Below are 21,155 nucleotides of genomic sequence, written 5' to 3'. Positions count from 1 at the left end.
TGCCCTCTCGTCCCGTCTTGTCTCGTTTCGTCAGAGACTCTGTTCATTTTTTTATCACCTTAAACCACAAACCCCAAATAAGCAAAAACAACCACTCAGCCCCGCAGAGCTCTCAAAAACAGTCCCATCATATTGCTCGTAAAACCCAGCCATGCTCATAATGTTAGCTTGTTACTGTGTATGTCTACCTGTGTGCGCCTCCATGTGTGTTCCTGTGTCTGGATTGTGTGCTTCCACATCTATGAGTATGCAGGAAAATAGGAAACTGTCCGGCGTCCTCTCACCCACAAAAGTGGGCTCGGAATAACAGAATGTTCTATTCCATTGCTCTAGTTTTCCATGCTTTACATTGGTCTGTGTGTCTGCCTGAGTTTGTGTGCGCATGTGTGTGTTTGTATCCGAATGCAGATGTGAGTGAGGGCTAGTGATCTTTCATGTTTCTCAAAGTGCTTTTCGTCTGAACATATTTCTTTAAGAGTGAGAGAGATTTTGGTGAGGAAGAAGGCAGAACACCAAAAAACACTTTGTTTTTTTGTGGTTTTTATCCTCAGTCGCCTGCTGTCATTTATTTAGCTTCTGATTTTTGAAACTTTTACATTTCTCCATTATTTTCCTACTAATTTATTACCTGCCCTACATTGCCTACATCTGTAGTGACAAAGCGAGACCAAAGAATTTAAGCAATGTTCAGTCCATGAGTCAAAATTTAGGAGAAATCTATTTGCACTCTGCCTCGATTTCCACCTTTCTGTATATATTGTCTGCATCTCCTTCTATTCTTTGTCGTGTCCTCACTTGTTATGGGTGTAGCTTCTGTCTTTCTAGTTTCCAGACAGACTGCCAGCCCTGTTATACTTTTGCTTTTGTTTTCATGATATTTTACCAGCAAAAAAGCTGCAATTCTAAGTTTATCTCTGTCTGCTGAATCCTGCACTCTGGGTCCACTTTCTGCCTGTCACACGCTCCATTTCACATGACACTTTAAGATAAACGTAGCTCTTTTTTTCACACAAATTATTGTTTTATCCTATCAAATTAAGAATGCCCACATGTGCCCACATGTGCTGCCTAGCTCTTAGTGGGAGCTAGGCAGCACCAGCCAGGTTAACATTTGGTGTGAGCTTTACTGACCTCTCAAAGTTCCTCGTAAAGTGTTGGTAAGTGTCGTTAGCAGTGTGCCAACTAGAGGGGGTGAAAATGGTACTATTGTTATTGATACTGCTGCAATTGAGTGTCTTGACTTGTATAATAGCAATTTTTAGTATTGATTAGTATCTTTTTTTTTTTAATCCCTACCAGTCAGCCTAAATTGTATCTCCCTGGAGCAAGTGTAGAAGGTTTCTAGTAACTGATAGCATACAGTATTGTTAGGAATATCAGATGAATGAGAGAAGAAGATTTAGCTAAGATCTCTTACTGAACTGGAACAGACAAAGTTGCTAATAATGGACTAACATCACTTTAACTTTACCTCTAAGACATCACCCCAATGTTCAAAGGCATCTGAATAGTTGTTTTAAACACTTTAAAAATGAAACTAGAATTTCTTAGTTTCAACATTTGTTTTGCTGTTTTATACTATTTTCAATAAAAATTAATGTTTACATAATGTGTAATTGATATTTTCTTTTACAGTTTTCTTTCAAAAATTTTACATCTGGTTTTCACAGTATGTTATTTGTTTCACACCAGAACAACGCCACACTTTGCTTCTCTCTTCATCACATTGATAAACTCCAGTGGAGTAACAGCCTTAGTATTTGTAAAGGAGAGGGAGAAAGAATTTCCACTCTTAGTTTGCAATACAAAACAATGATCTTTCCAGGCGGCACCATTAAAAGTTAATGTGTGATTCGCACACAGTACTCTATTTAGAGGTTCAGATATTATAACCAAATGTGTCAAAGCAATGAAGTATTGTAAATTTATTTTTTAAAAATCAAAGGCTTTTCTGGAAATTGTAAAATCTAAACTATTTCAAGCTGTCAGTTTGTGTGTGTTTGTGTGTTTCAGAGGTGCTTGTGTGCAGCAGCATCAGGCCCTGCGAGCAACTCTGTCTTTGCTCCGCTCCTCTGGCAGCGCGCTCACAGATGTACGGGGTTTCCTCAGCCAACTGACAAGGGCCTGGCAGGCCTTCAGGTCTCAGATAATGCAGCACAACACACAGGTGTACTCAGGTAATACAGACTGTGCATGCACACACACACAACACACACACACTAGTTCAAAGGAGTGTAAGAGAAACAAAGGTTTATATATATGAGAGTCATTTACAGCACAGTAAAGCAGTGCATGTGTTTTTGTAGAGTGCTAAAGTGGACATGAAAGAGGCAGAAAGAGTTGAGCAAATAATCTCTCAACAGGAATAAATATTAGTTTAACTGTGCCGTCAACTCTTTTAGTTCTGAGAGCAGCTCCCACAATGAATGGATCGCAATATGTGTGCGTGTCTGTGTGTTTATAGTTAATACACAAACTCTAACAATCTTTAAAGAGAGGTTAGACAGGATGAAATGTGTGTGCACGTCTTTATGGGTTCATGTGCCTAAAGTCTGTAAACCGATGAACCTCCTACGATAAAATTTAAATAGATGTAAGCAAGTGAAGCAAGACTGCAGGCAGGCATGTGTTTGTGCGTTTTGTGTGTGTTCTGCACTGACAGTAAATGCCTGAAGGAGAGTTAACCTCCGGCTCACCTCATGGGTGGGTCGTTTTCTCTGTGCTGCACGTTCCAAACAGCTGCGAAGTGTAAGCGTGTATGTGTGTGTTTATAGCGGAGAGCAAAAAGAGAGAAGGGGTTTGATGCAGGAAGTCAAAGAAAGTGGTCTACTGTCTGTATTGATGTCGTGTGAGTGTGTTTGCTCAGTGACGTGTTCGTGAAAACAGCTGCTGCACGAACCAACGGATATAATAAACTACACACTGAAGAATGCACGCACTGAGACACAAACACCCCCATGTGGGCTCGTATACACAGTACATATGTTCAATGAAAGCAAATCTTCTGTAAAACAAATATAGAAACCTAATGTCGACGAGGCATTCTCTATTTGTTTTTCTCATCTTTAAAAATAATTCGGCATCTGGGTTTCTGAATATACCAATGCTGCAATTTTATACTTTGTACACAGGCTTACAGACGGGCCGGCCCCTCCCAGGGAAACTTTGTTTGCTAGGCAAAGACATGCGTATTTACTAGCTGGTTGCTGGAGGTTGTTGAATGTCGTCATGTGAAATCAGCTGCAAAGAAGGTGCTGCACCAAAAACATCCTTGTGTTTGTTTTGGTCAAAAACATATTACTGCATAGTCCACAATAGTTTGGATGGAAGTTTGGATGGAAGACGCGAACTTGAAAATTAGCCACCAAGCAGTAGTGAAACTACTACATTTGCCTTCAAAGTAAAGTTGCTCCTTTTGAAACGTGTTGGTTGCCTTTTACTTTAAAGGCAAACATTCATCTACTTCAGGGTCACTTTTCATAGTTTCACTACTGCTTGGCGAGAAGTGTGTTCTTCTACAAAAAGTACGAGCAGCCTGCTAGTAAAGCAGGAAGCGCTGTATACCACTTTAAAAGCAATTTCCCTCCCTTCCCTCACCCCCAACCAATGATAGCAGATGGCTCCCCCTCCCTGAGTCTTGTACTGCCGGATGGTTCTTGCTGTAAAAAGGGAGGTTTTTCTTCCCAAGTGCTTTCTCATAAGGGGTCATCTGATTGTTGGTGTTTTCTCTTAACTTATCAAATAAAGTGGCTTGAGGCAACTGTTGTGGTGATTTGGCGCTATATAAATAAAACTGAATTGAAAGTAGTTGCTGTACCAGTAATTGGCAACTCTATTTCTCCAAGCAGCCAGTGGTCGTCAGGGGATGCCCACCTGGTCTCTAGACCTGTATGACTGCGACTTCAGCAATCGATTTCACAGACAGTCAGCAACAAATCAGCAACTGGTATGGGGGGGGGTGTAGTTATACATATGAGTGTCGGTTCAGTTTACTGACTAAAGTTCACCAGTTGCTGTATGTTTTGGTTTTGTGTAGTTTAAATTTAAGACTAGTATTGTGTCTTTTGTGTGTTGTTACGAAAGCTCAAAATAGGTTACCATGCTGCGCATTATAGTCAAGCTGATAATGTGCATAAGAAAGGCTTTTAACATCTTTATCTGCAACGTTTGATTGACAAGCAAAAATCCCATAATTATTCAACTAGTTCTGGCTCGTTCCAACACCAGCTGGTTAATCAGTGACATGTTTTTAGCCCTACTGTGATACAATTACTGTAATTTCAAAACTGAACCACAAACCCTTTGCCAGTCACCTGAATGCGACTGCAAACTGATATGGGCGTTCGTCGGCTTTTAAACTGTGCTACTTGTCTGTCAGCATTCTGTGGTTAGCGCCGAACAGCAGACGAGCGGAGCAGGTGAGGTGGGGAAGAAGGAGCAGAGGGAAACATAAGGAGGTTGCCCAATGTGAATAGATAAATGTGGTTTATGGTTAGGTGGAAGAGAGGAGGGAGGAGAAGCCTTGAGGGGTGTGGAATTTTACAGAGAAACCAAGATAGAGACACACGGTGAGATTGGAGGAAGAGGAAGACGCGATTAATCCAACTTTACTTTTGTGCAAATGTCAGCAGTTGACTTGTATGACTTGACAGTTAGAGGCGATGGACCCAGAGGTTTGAATGTGTGGGATTTTGGTGGAAACAGACTCGAGTGTCATGTGACTAAGCGTGACTAAAGCCACACAAATGTGCGTGCGTGCTTGTGAGCATGTGTGCGGGTGTGTGTGACCGATCCGTGAACCACATATATCTGCCAACACCGTGGGCCATCCCAACACTCTATAGTATCTATTTCCCTGGGAGCCAACTTTCTACGTGTGTGAGTTGATACAGATAGGAGGAATATAAAAATATCAAATATATGTTCACACAGCTTAGCAAATACTGCCTCCACATCTCTCTGTTTCCATTTCTCAGTCGCTCCAAAGCATTTTAATGTAAACATGGATAAGAATTGTATTGGGGTATAATCAGCTAAAAGTTTATGAATTCCTGTAGGGAGGTATTCAGGTATAGCAGGTTTCTAAAAGACAACTGCAATGCAGTAATAAGCCGTTATTACTGAGCAATTTTCACTTCATAGCACTTACTTTCTCTGAGAACATGTAGTACGCTCCTTGGTGTTCTAGTTAGGTAAAAAAAATTTCGAGGTAGGAACAGTAAACTCCTTCAGGGGTCTGCTGTGCAGCACTTCAATCAGATTTTTTCCCCTGAAGCTGCTGTGGTTCAGAAGGTGGTATGCTTTCATTATGCATAATAAACTAGGCAGACACACAAAATGCATGTGGTATGCTTTAGAATGTGATGTTATAGTAATGTAGACTCCAGTGTGTAAAAATTCCAGTGTGTGCGTGTGTAACTGTAAAGGTAGCTCCAATTTTGCAGGGTCTTAATGTTGCCTTGGCTCCTGTAGTGTAGGTTACTGTAACCTAGCTACGTTATGGGAGTCGGCTAGAGTTATTAGTGGCGTTGCTTGTTTCAGTCCATCCACAGCTTTAGCCTCAGGCTGCGGCAGTTTCTGCGTGTTTGCAAAAGCAGTTGTAAACTGCTGTTTATGTAAATCACATGTAAAAGATGTTGATGCTTTGCCAAAGATAATCTGTAGTTTGAAACATCCTTAGTGTGAACCCCCCCTTTTATCTCCCTCTGAAGGGAGCGGGCTTGCAATCGGTTTCATTTGGTTGCTTGTCTGCCTGTTTGTTAGCAGTCGAGCATTTTAAGATATCATTTGTCAAATTGCTGATTTAATTTTGGTGAAAATCGCTTCCAGGTCAAGATCACAACAAATGTCTAAATCAGTTAAAACTTACTATGTTGCCCACATTTTTTTATGGATTGTTTTCAAAGTTCACAACAATATACTCGGCCTTGGGAGACTAATTTCAAAAAACCATAATCAAGCAATATGTCATGTGGCATGGAGAGATGTGGGTAACGTGCATACGATGCCTTATGACCCACAAAGCAAACTGAAATCATCATATTGCCATAAAAACATCATAAATAAAAATCAAAGTTTTAGTTTAGCCCCTGCACTCTCTCAGTGATTTACCACATCAGTTTATTCTGCAGTTAGATTAGTCAAACTGTAGCTTTGTTTTTTGTCCTGTAACATATTTTTCCCTCCATGGAGTAAATCTTATTCTTGGTGTTTTTAGAGTGCTTTGAGTTCATAGCGTTGTGTTTGTGGTCATAAGAGTTCTTATGTTTTCTGGACTGACTTTCTGATCTCCCCTGGTATTGGGTTTGAATTATTTGCAGAGCTGTACTCACTCAAAGAAAATCTTGGTCAGCTGAAATGTCCCAACACTTCAACCAATGCGTTTTTCACAGGGAGGCGTTACCTCAACATTAAAGCTACCGCAGTGTGTGGTGCGCACTCTACCTCCAAGCCATATTACAGCAAATGAATAATAATTAGGTATAAAAAGCCAGTATACGCTCACTGAATGATTTGACCTCATCACTTTATACTTAAATGTTAGCAGCAGACTCCGAAGTGACCCATGCCCACCTGCCAATATTGATGCAATTTTCTGAAATTAGAAATATATCAGCTGTTGATCTGAACAGGACAGTTGAGTGTAATGTTGACAGGCCTCATGTCCCAGGGGGAAAAACAGAATCACGATATCATTTTTCCATTTAAATCAGAAGAGGCTTCAGATCCAGCTTGGTCTAAGGGTGGAGCTGCTGCTTCTCACAGAAGCTGTAGCTGGATGCAAATGTCATCTAAACCTATAATTAAACCAAACATATTGACATATGCCAATTCCATCATGTTGACACTCAAGCCTCAAGCCCTAAACACAGCCTAACAAAGACAAGTTAGTTCACTGCTCTTGGATGCTCTTCCTTGTTGGTTGTTGAGCTGTTATATGCAAACCGCCGCAAAGTTTCCAGTTGACTACTTGGCCATCTTACTTAACAGAATGGAGCCACATTAACGACTTCTTTGACATTGTTGTTTGCAGCCAAGCAAATGTCGAGAACACATAAACACTAAATACACTGGACCTGGCAGTTTGCGTTAGGTTGGCCGAGTCCAAAGTTGCTGAGGACTGAGGAGTTCTCACATCTTGTCTCGTCCTCCCTTTGCCAAAAATAACAAAACAAATGCTTTTCTTCCTAAACAAAACATCAATGATCGTCCAATCTGGAAGGATGTGGTCAGATGAGAACATATCAACCCAGCCCCACATAACTGGTCAATATGTCAAAGGGAAGAAGTTGTTTATTAAAGTATTGGCGTTCAAAAGCAGTCATATACTGCTCTGTGGTGTATTATAGAGTAAATAAAATGTTCTGTGACTGCAGCACAGCACAAAGTAAAGAAGCCCCAGTGACAATACAGCGAGGCTATTCTAAAATGTCTGTGGCCAGCTGCTAGTAAGTTGCTGTAATTTTTACAGCCACCTTGTTACACTGTGTGTGTCTTTTTGTTAGCAGCGAGGACACAATAGAAGGGCTGCGGAGAAAGTCAGACCAGCTGGTTCGCTGTCATCGCAAAACCTTTCTGCTCCATCAAGTATTTATACAGCTATTGCTGTTTGGACACGACTGCTGCTGCAGTGTTTATTTGCGAGTCTTTCTGTGCGAGCCTTTTGTCGGGGCTCGTGTTTCAGTGTGTTTGCTGCTTTTCACGCACGCACTTCTTGCCTTTGCTGTGTGTGTGCGCACGCGTGTCCTTCTGAGCGTGTAGCTGTGCCGCTTTAGCCTGGCAGACCTTGTCATGTCACAGTGACCAGAAAGCAATTACCAGTGTATTGCCAGTTGGAGAAGGACCTCCTACATTCCCCTTTTCCTGCTGAAAGAGCGAGCGAAAGAAAGGGGGAATGGAAGTTAGAGCCAAGATAAGAAACAAAGAGAAAAAGGTGAGAGGGAGAAAACGGAGACACAGAAAGAGAGGAAGCTGGATGAAAAAAAAAGACTGAGAGAAGAGAGACGGTGAAGTGAAAAGAGAGAAAACAAGAGAGGGAGAGAGCAAAGAAAACAAAGACGGGAGCAGGAGAATGTCAGGCTGACATTGGTTTGAGAGCTCTCCAGGCCTGCAGCCACGATACCCTGCCGTACAACGCATTATGTGGCAACGCAACAAAAATGCTATAGAGCTCCACTTCTCCGGCATGATTTCAAAACATCATAAATAACTTGAACTCGATTATGTTTCTACACATTTCTTCATACTGCAGCAGTTATTACAACCTGCAGGAGTTGCTTTTTCATTTTTAAATTTTTGAATATGTAGTACTTATGTAATGTACTAAATTTCCTAATATTAAATTAGCTTTGCTTTAAAGGTGACTCTCATTGTTAACAATAAATAGCCACACACCACAAAAGAAATAACAATATAAGCTTTTTTATCATAGTTATCTGACAAATGTCAGAATTCATGTTTCTAGACAACCATAAAATTTCAGTTTATGCTTTTATTTCCAATTGATTATTGCAGAGCCACAGAACCTAACAGTAGTTCATGCTAATAGTCCTCACGGTTTAACTTGGTGAACAAAGCATTAAAAATCTACAGTTAAGTCCCAAAGTTTTGGTACAGTAACATTTCTTTTGTAGTTTTGAATAAATGGACAATTGACTGACAAGCAGTTTGTATTAGTTTAGACAACCTAACGTTACTTTAAATATAAAGATCATTTTTGACAGTTTTATGGAAGTCTTTTACAGTCAATTACTCCTTAAAGTCTTGAACTCATGATCACCAAATGCTGTGTTTCCTCCCTTGAGATGCTCTGCCAGGCCTTTACTTCAGCCGCCTCCTGTTACTGCTTGTTTGGGTGTCTCTCTGCGTTCAGTTTTGTCTTCGGTAATTCAAAAACATGCGCTATCTGGAGATAAAATGACTGACTTGGCCAATGAAGAATATCCCGTCTTTGCCTCGAGAAATTCTCGGGTTGCTTTTGCGGTACGCTTTGGATCATTATCCATTTGCACCGTGAAACTGAGTCTGATCAGTTTTGTAGCATTTCTCTGAATATGAGCTGAGAGTATTGCTCTATACACTTTACAGTTCGTCCTGCTGCTTCTATCAGCAGAACCATCATCGATAAACACCGGTGGCCCACTTCCACTGGCAGCTGTACATGCCCGTGCTTGCCGATTATGCAATTTATGATTGCAAGCCTTTGTCATTTTATACATATTTAGCTGAAGACGAGGGCTGGTATGCAAATATTTACACTTATGACAGCTACATGCACAGGGATTTTCCAGTGAAAACAGTGGCATGTTATTCACTATTCAGACTCGAAGCATAAATGCTTTTCTCTTGCATGAGAGCCACTCTTGCATGGAGAAAGAAGTCCAGCGCTGCAGTGTTACAAGCTGTTGGCCTGACAAAAGTCTAAATATCTCAGTCAGCCATTTCCTCCATGTCCGTTTTTAATACATGTATTCAGTGGCCTGGAAACCGGCAGAATAATGATTGCCCCATACCTGTGCAGCACACATCTAGATTAAGCCTTTGTTTAAAGATCCTTTCAAGATTCACGTTTCTCTGCTATTTTATTCTTGTTTTATTTTTTTAATCTAGTGATTTGGTTTTGTCTACATGCTGTATCGAACCACCAAGGTGGCAGTGAAGTAAAGAAGCAGCAGCAATACAGCAGCTCCTTGGCGTCAGACACACAACAACACAGGCTGCCCTACCATATCACTGTTTTACCACCCGAGTCCCAGCTTTCCTGTCAACACGTTCCCGTCTTTCGGCTCTCCCTCTCTTCCTCATGTTCAGCTCGTGGCTATGACTTTTTATTTTAACCAACCCTCGTGTATTTCTCACATCAGCTCTTGTTTATGATACACTACGAGCTTTATTTTGTGTTCTTCCTCCTCCACTTGTGTTTTTTCCTCATTATTACAAATGTCACATTTGCACAGTGTTTTATTTAATGTGAGCCGTCCTCCTTTGCTCAAGTCCAATGAACCATCTGATAGAAAACACGGCCCACTCCGTCGCTCTCATGTACCCCCGGATTGTCTTTATGCAGGATGACTTTTGTAAGCTTTTACCGCATCTTCATCGGATGAAGTAATCGTTTGTGTGTCTGTCTGTGTAAACAGCACTGAGTGAGGAGTTGAAGAATTCCAGCGTGGCGCTTCAGAACACGAGAGAAGAGAAAGAGTGCCTAAGTCAGCAGCTGATGTAAGTGTCTGCAGTATGTGGTAAAACAAACAAAATACACACACACAAACACGCACGCAAACACGTGCACCGATGTGGACGCAGGTGATCCGTGGTATTTGAAATATGCCGGGTAAAGAGCAGGTCACTGCAAGGCTTTTACTCTACACATAACTTCCCTCAGCCAAGTGCAGCCTCACTGACTCCACCCAGACCAGGAAATGCTCACTGTCTGCATACCAGGCTTGTCAGGTTGCAACACCAGAGGATTTTACTGTAAAGACTAAAACAAAGGTCTGCTCAGAGGATAAATACATGATATGTAGAAAATAGCTTTCTCAGGAGTGACTGTTTTTTTGTTTTTGTAGTCCATCCAGAAACTGGGTGTTGGTGTTTTATTTTAGTAACACAATCCATAGACGTCATTGACATAATGCTGTAGTTGTTACATTCTGACACTTTAAAATATGTCATATTGTACATTTATTTATTTTTTATTGCCATCACATATTTCTGTCTGTTTGCACATACACATACCTCAATTCCTCCACTTTCCTTTAGGAAAGCACTTTATTAATTGTGACTGTAGTTTTTAGCTTGTCTTTTTTAATAAATAAAAAAAATGCAACATTTTAATCAGACAAATAGCTAAAGCTGTACGTAATGTTATTATGTGGTGCTGTTGGAGGAGCTTTTTGATGAGCAGATGAGAACAAGTTGTGATTTTATGACTCAGGATGATAGTTGGCTCATATGCCGCTTTAGGCTTTCAAAAGTTGTTTTCTTTAAGAACATGAGGAACTGGGTCCAACTGTGCCAAACCCAGAGAAACTATGCAGTTCCTGCCAGTCTTCAGGTTTTGACAACTCTTGGGTTTATTGCGCTTCAGAGGAGTGTGAGTAAGATTGTTAATTTAGGTGAGATATATCATGTTCATCGTTTTACAGACAAAGTAAAGCAATTTATTGCACTCGCATTGTAAAAAAGAGCAGCTCGGGATGATAGAATAGTGTTTATAACATGACGGCAAATTTATTTTTTCAGGGTGGAAATCTTTTGTGGTGCTCAAATAGTTTTGAGAAATAAAGAGGTTATACACACACAATACGGTAATATTATGTTGAAGCACAGTACGTATCACTCCGCGAGGCTCCTGCCTACGGTAGCCGTAATGCTCCGACAATCCATCAAGCAGTCCGGGTTCGTAGCTTAGCAAAGTCGTACTAAAACATTTGACAGATTTTTGAGCGCCGTGTACCACATAAAATCGTTTCGAGGTCAGTAAACACAACCAGAATTCAAGGGGCACTGTCGATTTTCAGGAAAATCAATGGATTGATTTTAAGTGTGCCGTATTTTCCAAAAAAACACGGTAATAACGACGTCCCGCTAGCATGCGCTAACAAAAATAGTGCTTTGTTGTGTATCTGAGTACACCACTGAAGTTGCAGCATTTTTACAAACCAATTCTAACAATCTGCTTTCGCCGCCATGCTTTTTCCGCTGTGTGCGTATGACAACAAAGGCACTGCGCATGCGCGTTTTACCCATATTCTATCGCAATATTTCATTTTTCTATCGTTGCCCAACATTTTACCGGTATTACCGTGAACAGTATGATACTGCCCAGCCCTACCACTTACCATGCCAGAAGTCAGCCAGCAGTGCCGGCTTGATACCAGATCTGGGCCAGACCTGCTTGCTATGTGGGAACTAGAGGATTGTGAATAGCTGTGGTTGTTATATTGTGCATTGGTTCAATTGATGTTCCTAACGAAAGGTGGCTGTGTTTATGAGCATTTAAGTCTAGATTATGAAATAAGGTAGAAAAGGTGTGCCCGAGTTTTTTTGTTTGGCATCTTTTCCAGTTATATCAGGCAAAACATTTTCCCGCTCCGTTAATTCTGTTGCAGTGTTGTCAGTGTTATGAATGATATCTGTCTGATTTCCATAAAGCTGCCCGTGTGTGGTGGAGAGCGGTACAGACCTGCAGCAGCATATTTTCCTTTTGCAGATTCACCTGTGCTCTGGAATCATGTTCAATAAAATCTTGTATAAGAACCTCCGTGAGAGCACTCGAAATGGGTCATGGAAGAGGCTTTCTTTCAGCGTGACAGTAACCGGAGACATCCCAACAAGGCAACAAAGGAGTGGCTAAAGAAGAAGCACTTAAGGTCATGGAGTGGCCTAGCCAGTCTCCAGACCTCAGTCCTGTAGAAGATCTGTAGACGGAGTTGTAGATTTCAGTTGTCAGCCAAGAAACCTAAAGGTTTTAGAGAGTTTCTGTGAGGAGTGGGCTAAAAGATGTGTGCAAACCTGGCGACCAACTACAAGAAACATCTTATCGCTGTGCTCGTCAACAAGGGTTTCTCCACCAATGAATGAATGAATGAATGAATGAATGAAGTCATGTTTTGCTTGGAGAACAATACTTTTTTCTCACAATAATATGGAAATTTATAACATTTATATAATGCGTTTTTCTGGATTTTTGGTTAATATTGTGTCTCTCTCTATTACATTGAAAGTAAAATTATAGATTAACAGTAGAGGAGCTTGTTTCAGACAGGGGCTAGACTGAGGGGCTGGGACCAGTGTGGGAGAAATAAGGAACTCTCCAAAGTCCCAGGATATGGAACTAAAAACGAGTACAATATGTCTGCTTTAATTACATGTTTTATTAAAATTCAGTCTGTTTACTAAAATGATCAGTCCACCGAATTTCACCTTGGCTAATGTTTTCCAGCTCATGAGTGTTTAGCTCTTGGATAAAGGAACAGTTGCCGGCCATCCTGCTGTCGACAGGCTTTCCACTTCTGCCACTGAGTTGACAGCCTCAGTCATTCTCTGCTCTGCTCGTGATTCCAGATCTGAGATAACCATGTTTCAGTTTTGCATTCAGTGAAATGGCACTTCTTCTTTGCAGGTGTTTTATTGCCATGTTTGACAAGTTCTGCCATAAGCCACAGGTGTATAAATAGAACATACACACATGCAGCTGTGTAAATTGGACAACAAAAAGAAACATTTGCATCCCTTTGTAAAACCTCACAGAGCTTTTTGCTTCCTGCCTTTAGCCTTAAAGATAAAGATACGCAACAAAATGGAGCAGGATGTTCGGTTAAAATTAATAATTTCTCAAACCCTCATGAGTCCCACGAGGATGTGTTCAGGAACATCAGTCTTTTTCTTCCCAGCAGGAGGACGACATTTATTACTGTGGTAAAATGTCTTTTTACAGCTGTTTGATAAGCTGTGACTTGGCAGCGACGTTTCATCAAGCACAAACAGTGTTTTCACATGCACACTTTAACTGCTCACTGCAGGTCAAATTTTCCCATCGATTACCTTTTTTAACCCTCGAAAAAATATTCACTACAACATGTTCTCCAATACTTCATGAAGAAAAATACAGAATTACCATTATTTACAAAGCAAAGGACAAAAACAATGAAATTGAGGATAAGAAACAAGAACAGGAGAAAAGATGCACAGAAATTCAGAGTAAAATCCAAGCAATGGTGAGCAAAAATACCAATTTGAAAGGACTATATAACAAAGCACAGTAAACACTGAAATGCAAGAGGAGAAGTGACGACAAGAGAAAAAACAAACTATCCAGTCTACACTTCAAGAACTGCAGAGGAGACATCAAGAGTTGCTGGGCATCCAAGACAAAGTACAACAAACAAACCACAACATGCATGAGGATAAGAAAGTTCAAGAAGAAAAATATAAAGAGCTGCAAGAGAAACAGTAAGAACTCCAAGAAAAGCATGAAAAAATCATGAAAAATTAAAGGGCTGGAGAAAATTTGAGTTACAACACAAAGAACTTATTATTGAGATGACAAATCTCATAGCACAGAACAAAAGTCTACAGGAAAAGTGCCTGAAAAAGAAGAAGCACTTCAGGTTTTCCAGAAGAAGGACTGCTTCTTCACTTCAGCCTGGACAAGAGAAACCTCATCTTCCTCCAACAGGAGCAAACTTTACAATAAATGATGCAAATAAATTCACCGTGCTTCAGGATTTATTCAATGCTAATCAGGTTTAGAAACATTACTGATGGTACTGAATGTAATATATGCAGAATGATTGAGATTGTGGAATTAATTCATAATTATTCTGTAGCGTGTGGGTCTGTGAAACACGTATCATGTGCATAGGAAAACCCCAAACACACAAAAAGGAAGGATCATCTTCAGAAAGCCTGGAGAACTATTGCTCATTGCGGTTCAAGACTTTTGCACTGCACTGTACACAGCAGTGTGAATATAATTCAAGGTTAACATTCACTGATGTCACTGGTGCGTATTTAGAATTAAAAACATGCTTAGATACTGGTCCCCAGTTACAAGTCTGTTTGCAATCAATCGCAAAGAATATTATATTTCTTCAGGGAAACTGAAGAAAGCAAACAGTTTACTGTGGTGCACAAATAATAGTTTTCCTGTGTTTCTTTCCATGTCCGTGTCCTCTTCTCTTCGACTGCTTTTGCATGAAACGGATCGTTCTCATTCTGTACTTTTGTGTTTTATTTTTAAGCTAATTCCATCTGACCCGCTGCCCTCTTTCTTGCCATAAAAACTGCTCACGCCTCTGCATGCTTGCATGTGCCCAACCTTAATTTGACTTTGTGGCCACGCATGTGGAACGTGCACATCCATCTAACACAGGGATGAATGCAGAGACAGAGATGACGGAGGCGAGGTTTGCAATCTGACGCGACCTGACATATGGAGATAGAATGCTACAGGGAGAATCAGCCTTAAGGACATGTTGCATGATGAGTTAGGTGAGAAGGATCAGGCAAATATGTTCAAGTCTAAGACTTTATTGCATGATAAAGGGTGTGTGTGGAGATGATGACAGAGAAACAGGGGCTGACATGTAGGTATCTGAGCAGTTCCTCACTGTTGTCAATTACAATGGTAGCTGTAGGCCAGTTTGGCACGTCAACTGTCTGAACATGTTTTGTAAATTTGCTTGAATATTTATCAAAACTGGGTATATTTATTTTTGTATCTTGGTATCATATTTCTTGCTTTAATCTTTTTTTTTTTTTACCTGGAAATCAAATGAAGTGCTTCTCGAATAAAAGTACAAAGTGCCTTAAGTGTAATATTGAGTAAACGTTACGTCAGTTAATTCAGGAATAATTGTGTTAGTCTTGATAAAAATTCATCTTGCTTTGCTTAAAAAAGTGCCAGTGTTAAAAAACAAAACCAAACAAGTTATATTCATTCATAAATAATGTTATTATTACTAATGCTGCCGATTTTGTTATTAAGTAAGTATTATAAGAAAGTGCAATAGAGAATATTTTTCAGTTTTATTAATTTAAATCCCGATGCATAAATATAACAGCTGATTTTAACTGCTGTGTGGTTTGCATGTTCTAAACAAGTTGTTAAACACTGCATGGGTGTGCCACAGATTTGTGCTCTACTTGAACGAATGTCGCTGGTTAGAAATAACAATGAGCACAAGGGAGTGATTAATCTGTTTCGTGTGTGGCAGACAGTCAGCCGAGGTCAAGACTGAGGTCCAGATGGGACGTCTGAGTCGACCCTCCTTTCACTGTCCGCTTGACGCTGACTAAAATGCCCACAGACGCTGTTTTGTGGGAGTTTATGGGCGTCTCTGTGCATCCTGAATCCTTTTAGTCTCAACTTGTATCTTCACATCTCCAGAGCATGTTGGACCCTCGATTCACTCTTGATATTTAAGAGCAAAAAAATAATAATCTGTGTGTAAAAGCCATCGCCATGACAACTCCCCAACCTTTGACGCACACCTCAATCAGACATCCACACCTGTTTTGCTTCTGTGGCACTATCTGGTTGCTTTGGAAACACACATATCTGAGGACAGTCCACAGCTGTGGAATGTTTTTTTGATCTTGCTGTGCATTCTGACCAGCCAAGGGCAGCTTGTTCTCTCATTTGCAAACAAAGTGACTTACAGACTTTTAGGATACTTTTATCACCTTCCTTTCATCCAAAAATAACGCTAATTTATAATACACTGTGCATGCAAACTCTGCTCCTTGTGTGGATTAACTTTTATTAATCTGATTTATGACTCACGCTACTGGCTATGTATCATCTGTCAGCATTTGTCAGTGCATCACAGAGAGCTTCACAAACCTCCGCCTATATCTCAGGATGAGTCGTTTGGAAGAGGTGTTGGGAAGAGTCCTGCTGCTTTCTGATTGGCAGGAGACGCCGAGCTCGTCCTTTCATCAGAGGACGAACACATGGCTCATCCAACGCAGACGCAGGCCCGGTTAAAAGGATGGATTAGTTGGAAGAGAGGGTTAGATGAAAGATGGGATAGGACGCATGGAGCACGAGAGGAAAGATGAAAGAGTGGTTGGTGAAATGAGTGAAGGTCAAGAGAGAAAGAGCAAAGGATTGATGTGATTGATGTGAAACAGCTTGTTTTCATAAGGATGATGCACGCTGGCTGCCCTGTGTATGTGTGTGCCCGCATGTGTGCATTAAAGCCAGTGTGTGTGCATTATGTCATATGTCTGTGTGGTTATTGGCAGTAGTATAGCGACTGCTCTCAGGATGCCCCGTTTCCCACGAGTTCTCTGACACAGAAACAGATTTTTTTCTGTCTTTTTTTTCCACCCTCACCACACTCTGCTGTTTATCACATGCTAGATAAAAATCAGCCACAGCCCTTTGAGAAAGAAGACTTTTTTTTCTTTCCTCTTCCCTTTTCAAATTCAAAAGAAATCTCACTCTTTTGTAAGCACACACCACAAAAATAAATGCATTTCCCTAATGTTGCAAGTGTCTGCTTTCCTGTGACCGGTTGCCAAGAACAACACCACTCTGAGTCAGCATTTCAGTTTTGGTGTTGCGATTCACCACATCCTCCACTGACTGCCACCTGTCCTGCTTCAGGCCCGATCGGCAGCAAACCGTGCGCATATATTTTCCTGGTCTGCTTCACTTTTACGAGGCATTCCTGAACTGTGTGACACATCTAATTACGCAGGGGAACGAAATGTGGCCACGAAGGACGGGCGAAGATTAATGTGATTCCATCAGTCATCCAGCTGAAGCCTGCAAACATGTGACGGCTCTGATCTGAATGCTACGTGCTGTCAGGCTGTGATTGCGCATGCCACATCTGCTGTGGTTACTTTGATTAAATCTTGCACAACCAGGAAGCTTTTTCACCTCGTTTCAAGTTCGTGCAGGGTTTACCGATAGTGACATAACTCGGTCCACTCAGTGGGAAAAACTATTAAGGGATTTTGTTGTTTTTATTCTGAACCCATCTCCCCTCCCCTGGAGGAACTTTCCTGGAATCCTCATGTTGTGATCGTAACCTGCTTCTGACACATCTACTGATAATATGTGATAATAGATTCTTCTGACTCTCACTTTGTTTCCATGTGCAAACTGTGTGCACCACATGCCTGTAGCCACAAATGTGCCCAAAGTCCTCCAGCGCTCTCACGGAGCACTGTGGACTTGACTGCACTTTGAAGCCTGCAAAGTCACAAAGAAAACACCACCGACCACCATTTTACTCTCTCTCTCTCTCTCTCAGTCATCCTTCTCTCCCTCAAAGGCCCTTTTCACCTCAGAGGAAAAAGAGTCAGGAACAGGAGACCGGGAGATAAAGAATAGAAAGAACGGAAACAGCAGTTGAGAGTAAGATATTGTGAGATAGATATCATGTCATCTCTGACCTTGAAAACACAAAGGGAGGGAGAGTGAGAGGGTCAAGGCATAGTAGTTTGTAAAGTATGAATTGTATTATGCTGTAGCTGAATAGAAAGAATGCAGGAGGTCTGTTCCAAATCATCGGTAGATGCCCGGGAAGAAAAGAAGGTTAAGAAAAAAAAAGAGCAAGCGAGAGAGAGAATGGGATGGAGATGTGTGAGTGTGATAGAAGGTACAAAGAGCGGGAGGCTGATAACTGGAGCCAGACAGCTGCGAGTGTTACTCTCATTATGTGTCTGTATTTGTGCTTCTGTCTGTGACTAACATTCGCATACTTTCACTGGCTGCTATCACATTCACACCTTACGTGTCACCCTGAACTCATCTCTCCGCCATGGATTTAATGTGGTTGTCTGGCATTAGCTGCCGTTACTGTGTTGCCTTTGCTTGTCTTTTCTTTTTTTTAATATAGTTTTAGACGTACATCTCAGGGGGAAAGCTGCCATTTTTGCAGGGTCAGAGCTGTTAGTCCCCAAGCATTGGCTTGACAAATAATCAGAAAGGTCAGGCTAAAGCCACACTTTTAAAACTTTGCTGAAATTACAGTTGGTTTAGGCCTGCACATTCTCATTCAGGTGTCTGTGCGAAGCATTTAGACATATTTCATGTTGCTTTTAGAGCTTGAACTGTTACTAAAAAGCAATCAAATCACTCATGAAATGCAGATTACAGAACTTATAGAGTGAGGAGCTGCTCCGGCTGTGAATCCACTTTTGTTGAAATGTACAAATAATTCCAAAGTGTTTGTCAGGGGAAAAAAACAAAATCTGTCTCACTGGAAGTGAAAACAGGCCGCCTCCCTCTGAGCTCAGACATGCAGGCCTTCTCAGTCTATATCCTCGTTGCGTGTGTTTGCAAGGTCACAGGGCTAGACGGCCGAAAACATACTGGCACGCACGCATACACCCAAACACATTAACTGATCATGCCGCCAGAGAGGGGATTAGACTGAGAAGCCGGCAGGGTTAGGGGGGTTAGGGTAAAGTATGTGTGTGTCTGTGTATGTGTATGCATGGAAGGTAGGAGTATCACACACTGTCATGGCACGCACTATTAGAATTAAAGCCGATTTACTTTCTCGAGAAGAGGCAGCAGCTGCCCATAGAACAAGAGGTGATCTAAAAAACACCATCTAAAATTTTTTTTTACATTAAAATCACAACATAGCAACTCAATTTAGTTGCAAACTGACAGACAGCAGCACTTTTTTTAGCTCGAAGAGTTACAATATGCTTGAACTTTTGCTGATCCCAGAGGGAGGATTCATTGTTAAGCTTGGCTTCTTCCACATGGAGATTCAAGTCAAGGAGTGCGCAGAATAGCAGCTGTATTGATTTGGCATCTTGCTCAAGTACTCTACAGTGACACTCGAGATTGTAAAAAAACATACCCAGGGAATATGGATTTCCTTCTGGCTGAATGTGAACTGTGGGTATGGGAGTTAATGCTTGCTATATTAGATCTATGCTCATAAATTGGTCATAAATGTATTTACTCAACAAATGGTGGAAATGATCACCTGTGCCATGTGCTTTTCGTCTCCAGAGAGCAGAAGAGACGGAGTGAGGAGCAGCTGTCCCAGCTAGAAGACTCTGAAAAGGAACACAGAGGAAAGCTCCTCAGGTTTGCTCCTCTTTCTGTTTCTCCACGCTCCAACTTTCCCACAACCACAACTCTCATCCCACTCATTCTTCTCCAATTATTCTCTTCCTGTGCTCCATCTCCTTCCTCCCAAAGAGAGGTGGCTGTATAACTGTTGGCCCTTGGATCATTTGTGGAGATCTTAGGCTCCATAAAGTGCCGGCGACACAGCCAAAGCTCGTGTGAGGCTGGCACGACAGATGGAAGCACTTCTTAGTTGCCGGGGAATCACGTTTCACACACACACACACACGCGCATCCGTAGACATACTGTACAGTAGCTATGCCGAGGTAAAGCAGTAGTCCGTCACACTAACACACATGTGTGTCACACTCACACAACCAACATGTGTATACCCACAAGGCCTCTCATCTTTCCATGCAGGCGATAAATGTAGGGTGTGTATTTTTTCACATGGTATTTGCTGGTATTCCCGTTCTAAGATGCTGGCAGCCTGATGCGTTCAATTACACCGTCGATTTATTTCCCCTCCCACACTGAAGCCTCTGATCTAACCCTCTGGCTCCTATACGGCTCAACATAAAGCGGCGCTCCGCTGGGGGAGGTGGAAGCTATTTTAGAAGGATGAGAGATTGAAGAAACATCCCCCCATACCTGAAAATGTAACAGGAGACAGCAATTTACTAAACTGCCCCAAAAATGGAGACCATAGGTACCAAAAGACAATGTTTATCTGGTCAAAACACTTTGGCTTCTGCAGGGAAACCAATGAGTGCCTGCTTTCTAACGCTGCAGGTACTGATTTCGAAATTGAACTTCAATCTGTGAATCTGTCCAGTTACGCTTGCTTCACGTAGTTTGAAATAGGTTTATTTGAATGTCCCTGCAATTTCCTTTAATATGTTCCTTTAAAGCAGATAAAAGCGAGAACAGACAAGAGAATCCATATCTTTCTGTGTTTGACACCACTTTAGAGCTCTGTTTTTCTTTGTCAGCCCATCTCATTCTCTGTTTTCTCAAAAACACTTGATCCTGCTTGTCTGCCTCCTAATAAAGCATCGAGATCTGTGACCAACGTAGATAGTGCACCTGCCCGTTCATTATTTTTCTCCTGTGTTTTTTCATGAATGAACAGTCAAGTAAATTTGGTACTCTGGACCAGAGATGGATACGGTAATCTGATTACTTTTTTCAAGTAACCAGTAAAGCAATGGATTACTATTGCAAAAAAGTAATTGGATTACTGTTACTCTCCCGTAAGCAAGCTGTGTTACTGCGTTGCTAAACCGTGATTTTGTTTGTGAGAGTGTCTCATGACAATGACGTACGAGCCTGCGACGTCCGTGACAACAACAGACGTGTGTAGAACAACAATGGATAATCTGGAGTGTGGGGGAGAGTACGACCATGCAGTGCTTAAAGCTTGAAAGTACTGACATTACTTTGAGTTTGCTTCTGTGAAAGGTGACAAAAACATTAGTGTCTGCTTTTTAACTGTCTGCGGGAAGAAAACTTCTTTTTACAGCAAAAGATTTAACTTCAAATCTGAGCGAGCACCGAGCACGCTGCTACGGGAATGTGAAATTCACAGAGAGACACCCG

General features: G+C 41.3%; 1 protein-coding gene across 1 annotated transcript in view; it reads left to right on the top strand.

Annotated features, from left to right (window-relative positions):
• The window catches only part of lekr1 (Leucine-, glutamate- and lysine-rich protein 1), a 99,598-nt gene that overhangs the window by 53,026 nt on the left and 25,417 nt on the right, over window positions 1-21,155 (top strand). Inside the window, 3 exon segments of the mRNA XM_085245464.1 lie at window positions 2,014-2,177; window positions 10,140-10,221; window positions 19,496-19,573. Coding sequence (XP_085101590.1) covers window positions 2,014-2,177; window positions 10,140-10,221; window positions 19,496-19,573 — 324 coding nt within the window.

The sequence above is a fragment of the Mchenga conophoros genome, linkage group LG14 (assembly GCF_057382185.1).
Source record: "Mchenga conophoros isolate Kocher_MC1m ecotype Shallow Benthic linkage group LG14, M_conophoros_male_GT1.1, whole genome shotgun sequence".
Lineage (NCBI taxonomy): Eukaryota > Metazoa > Chordata > Actinopteri > Cichliformes > Cichlidae > Mchenga > Mchenga conophoros.
Note: the sequence above shows the minus strand (reverse complement) of the source record. Positions and strands in the feature narration are given on the sequence as shown.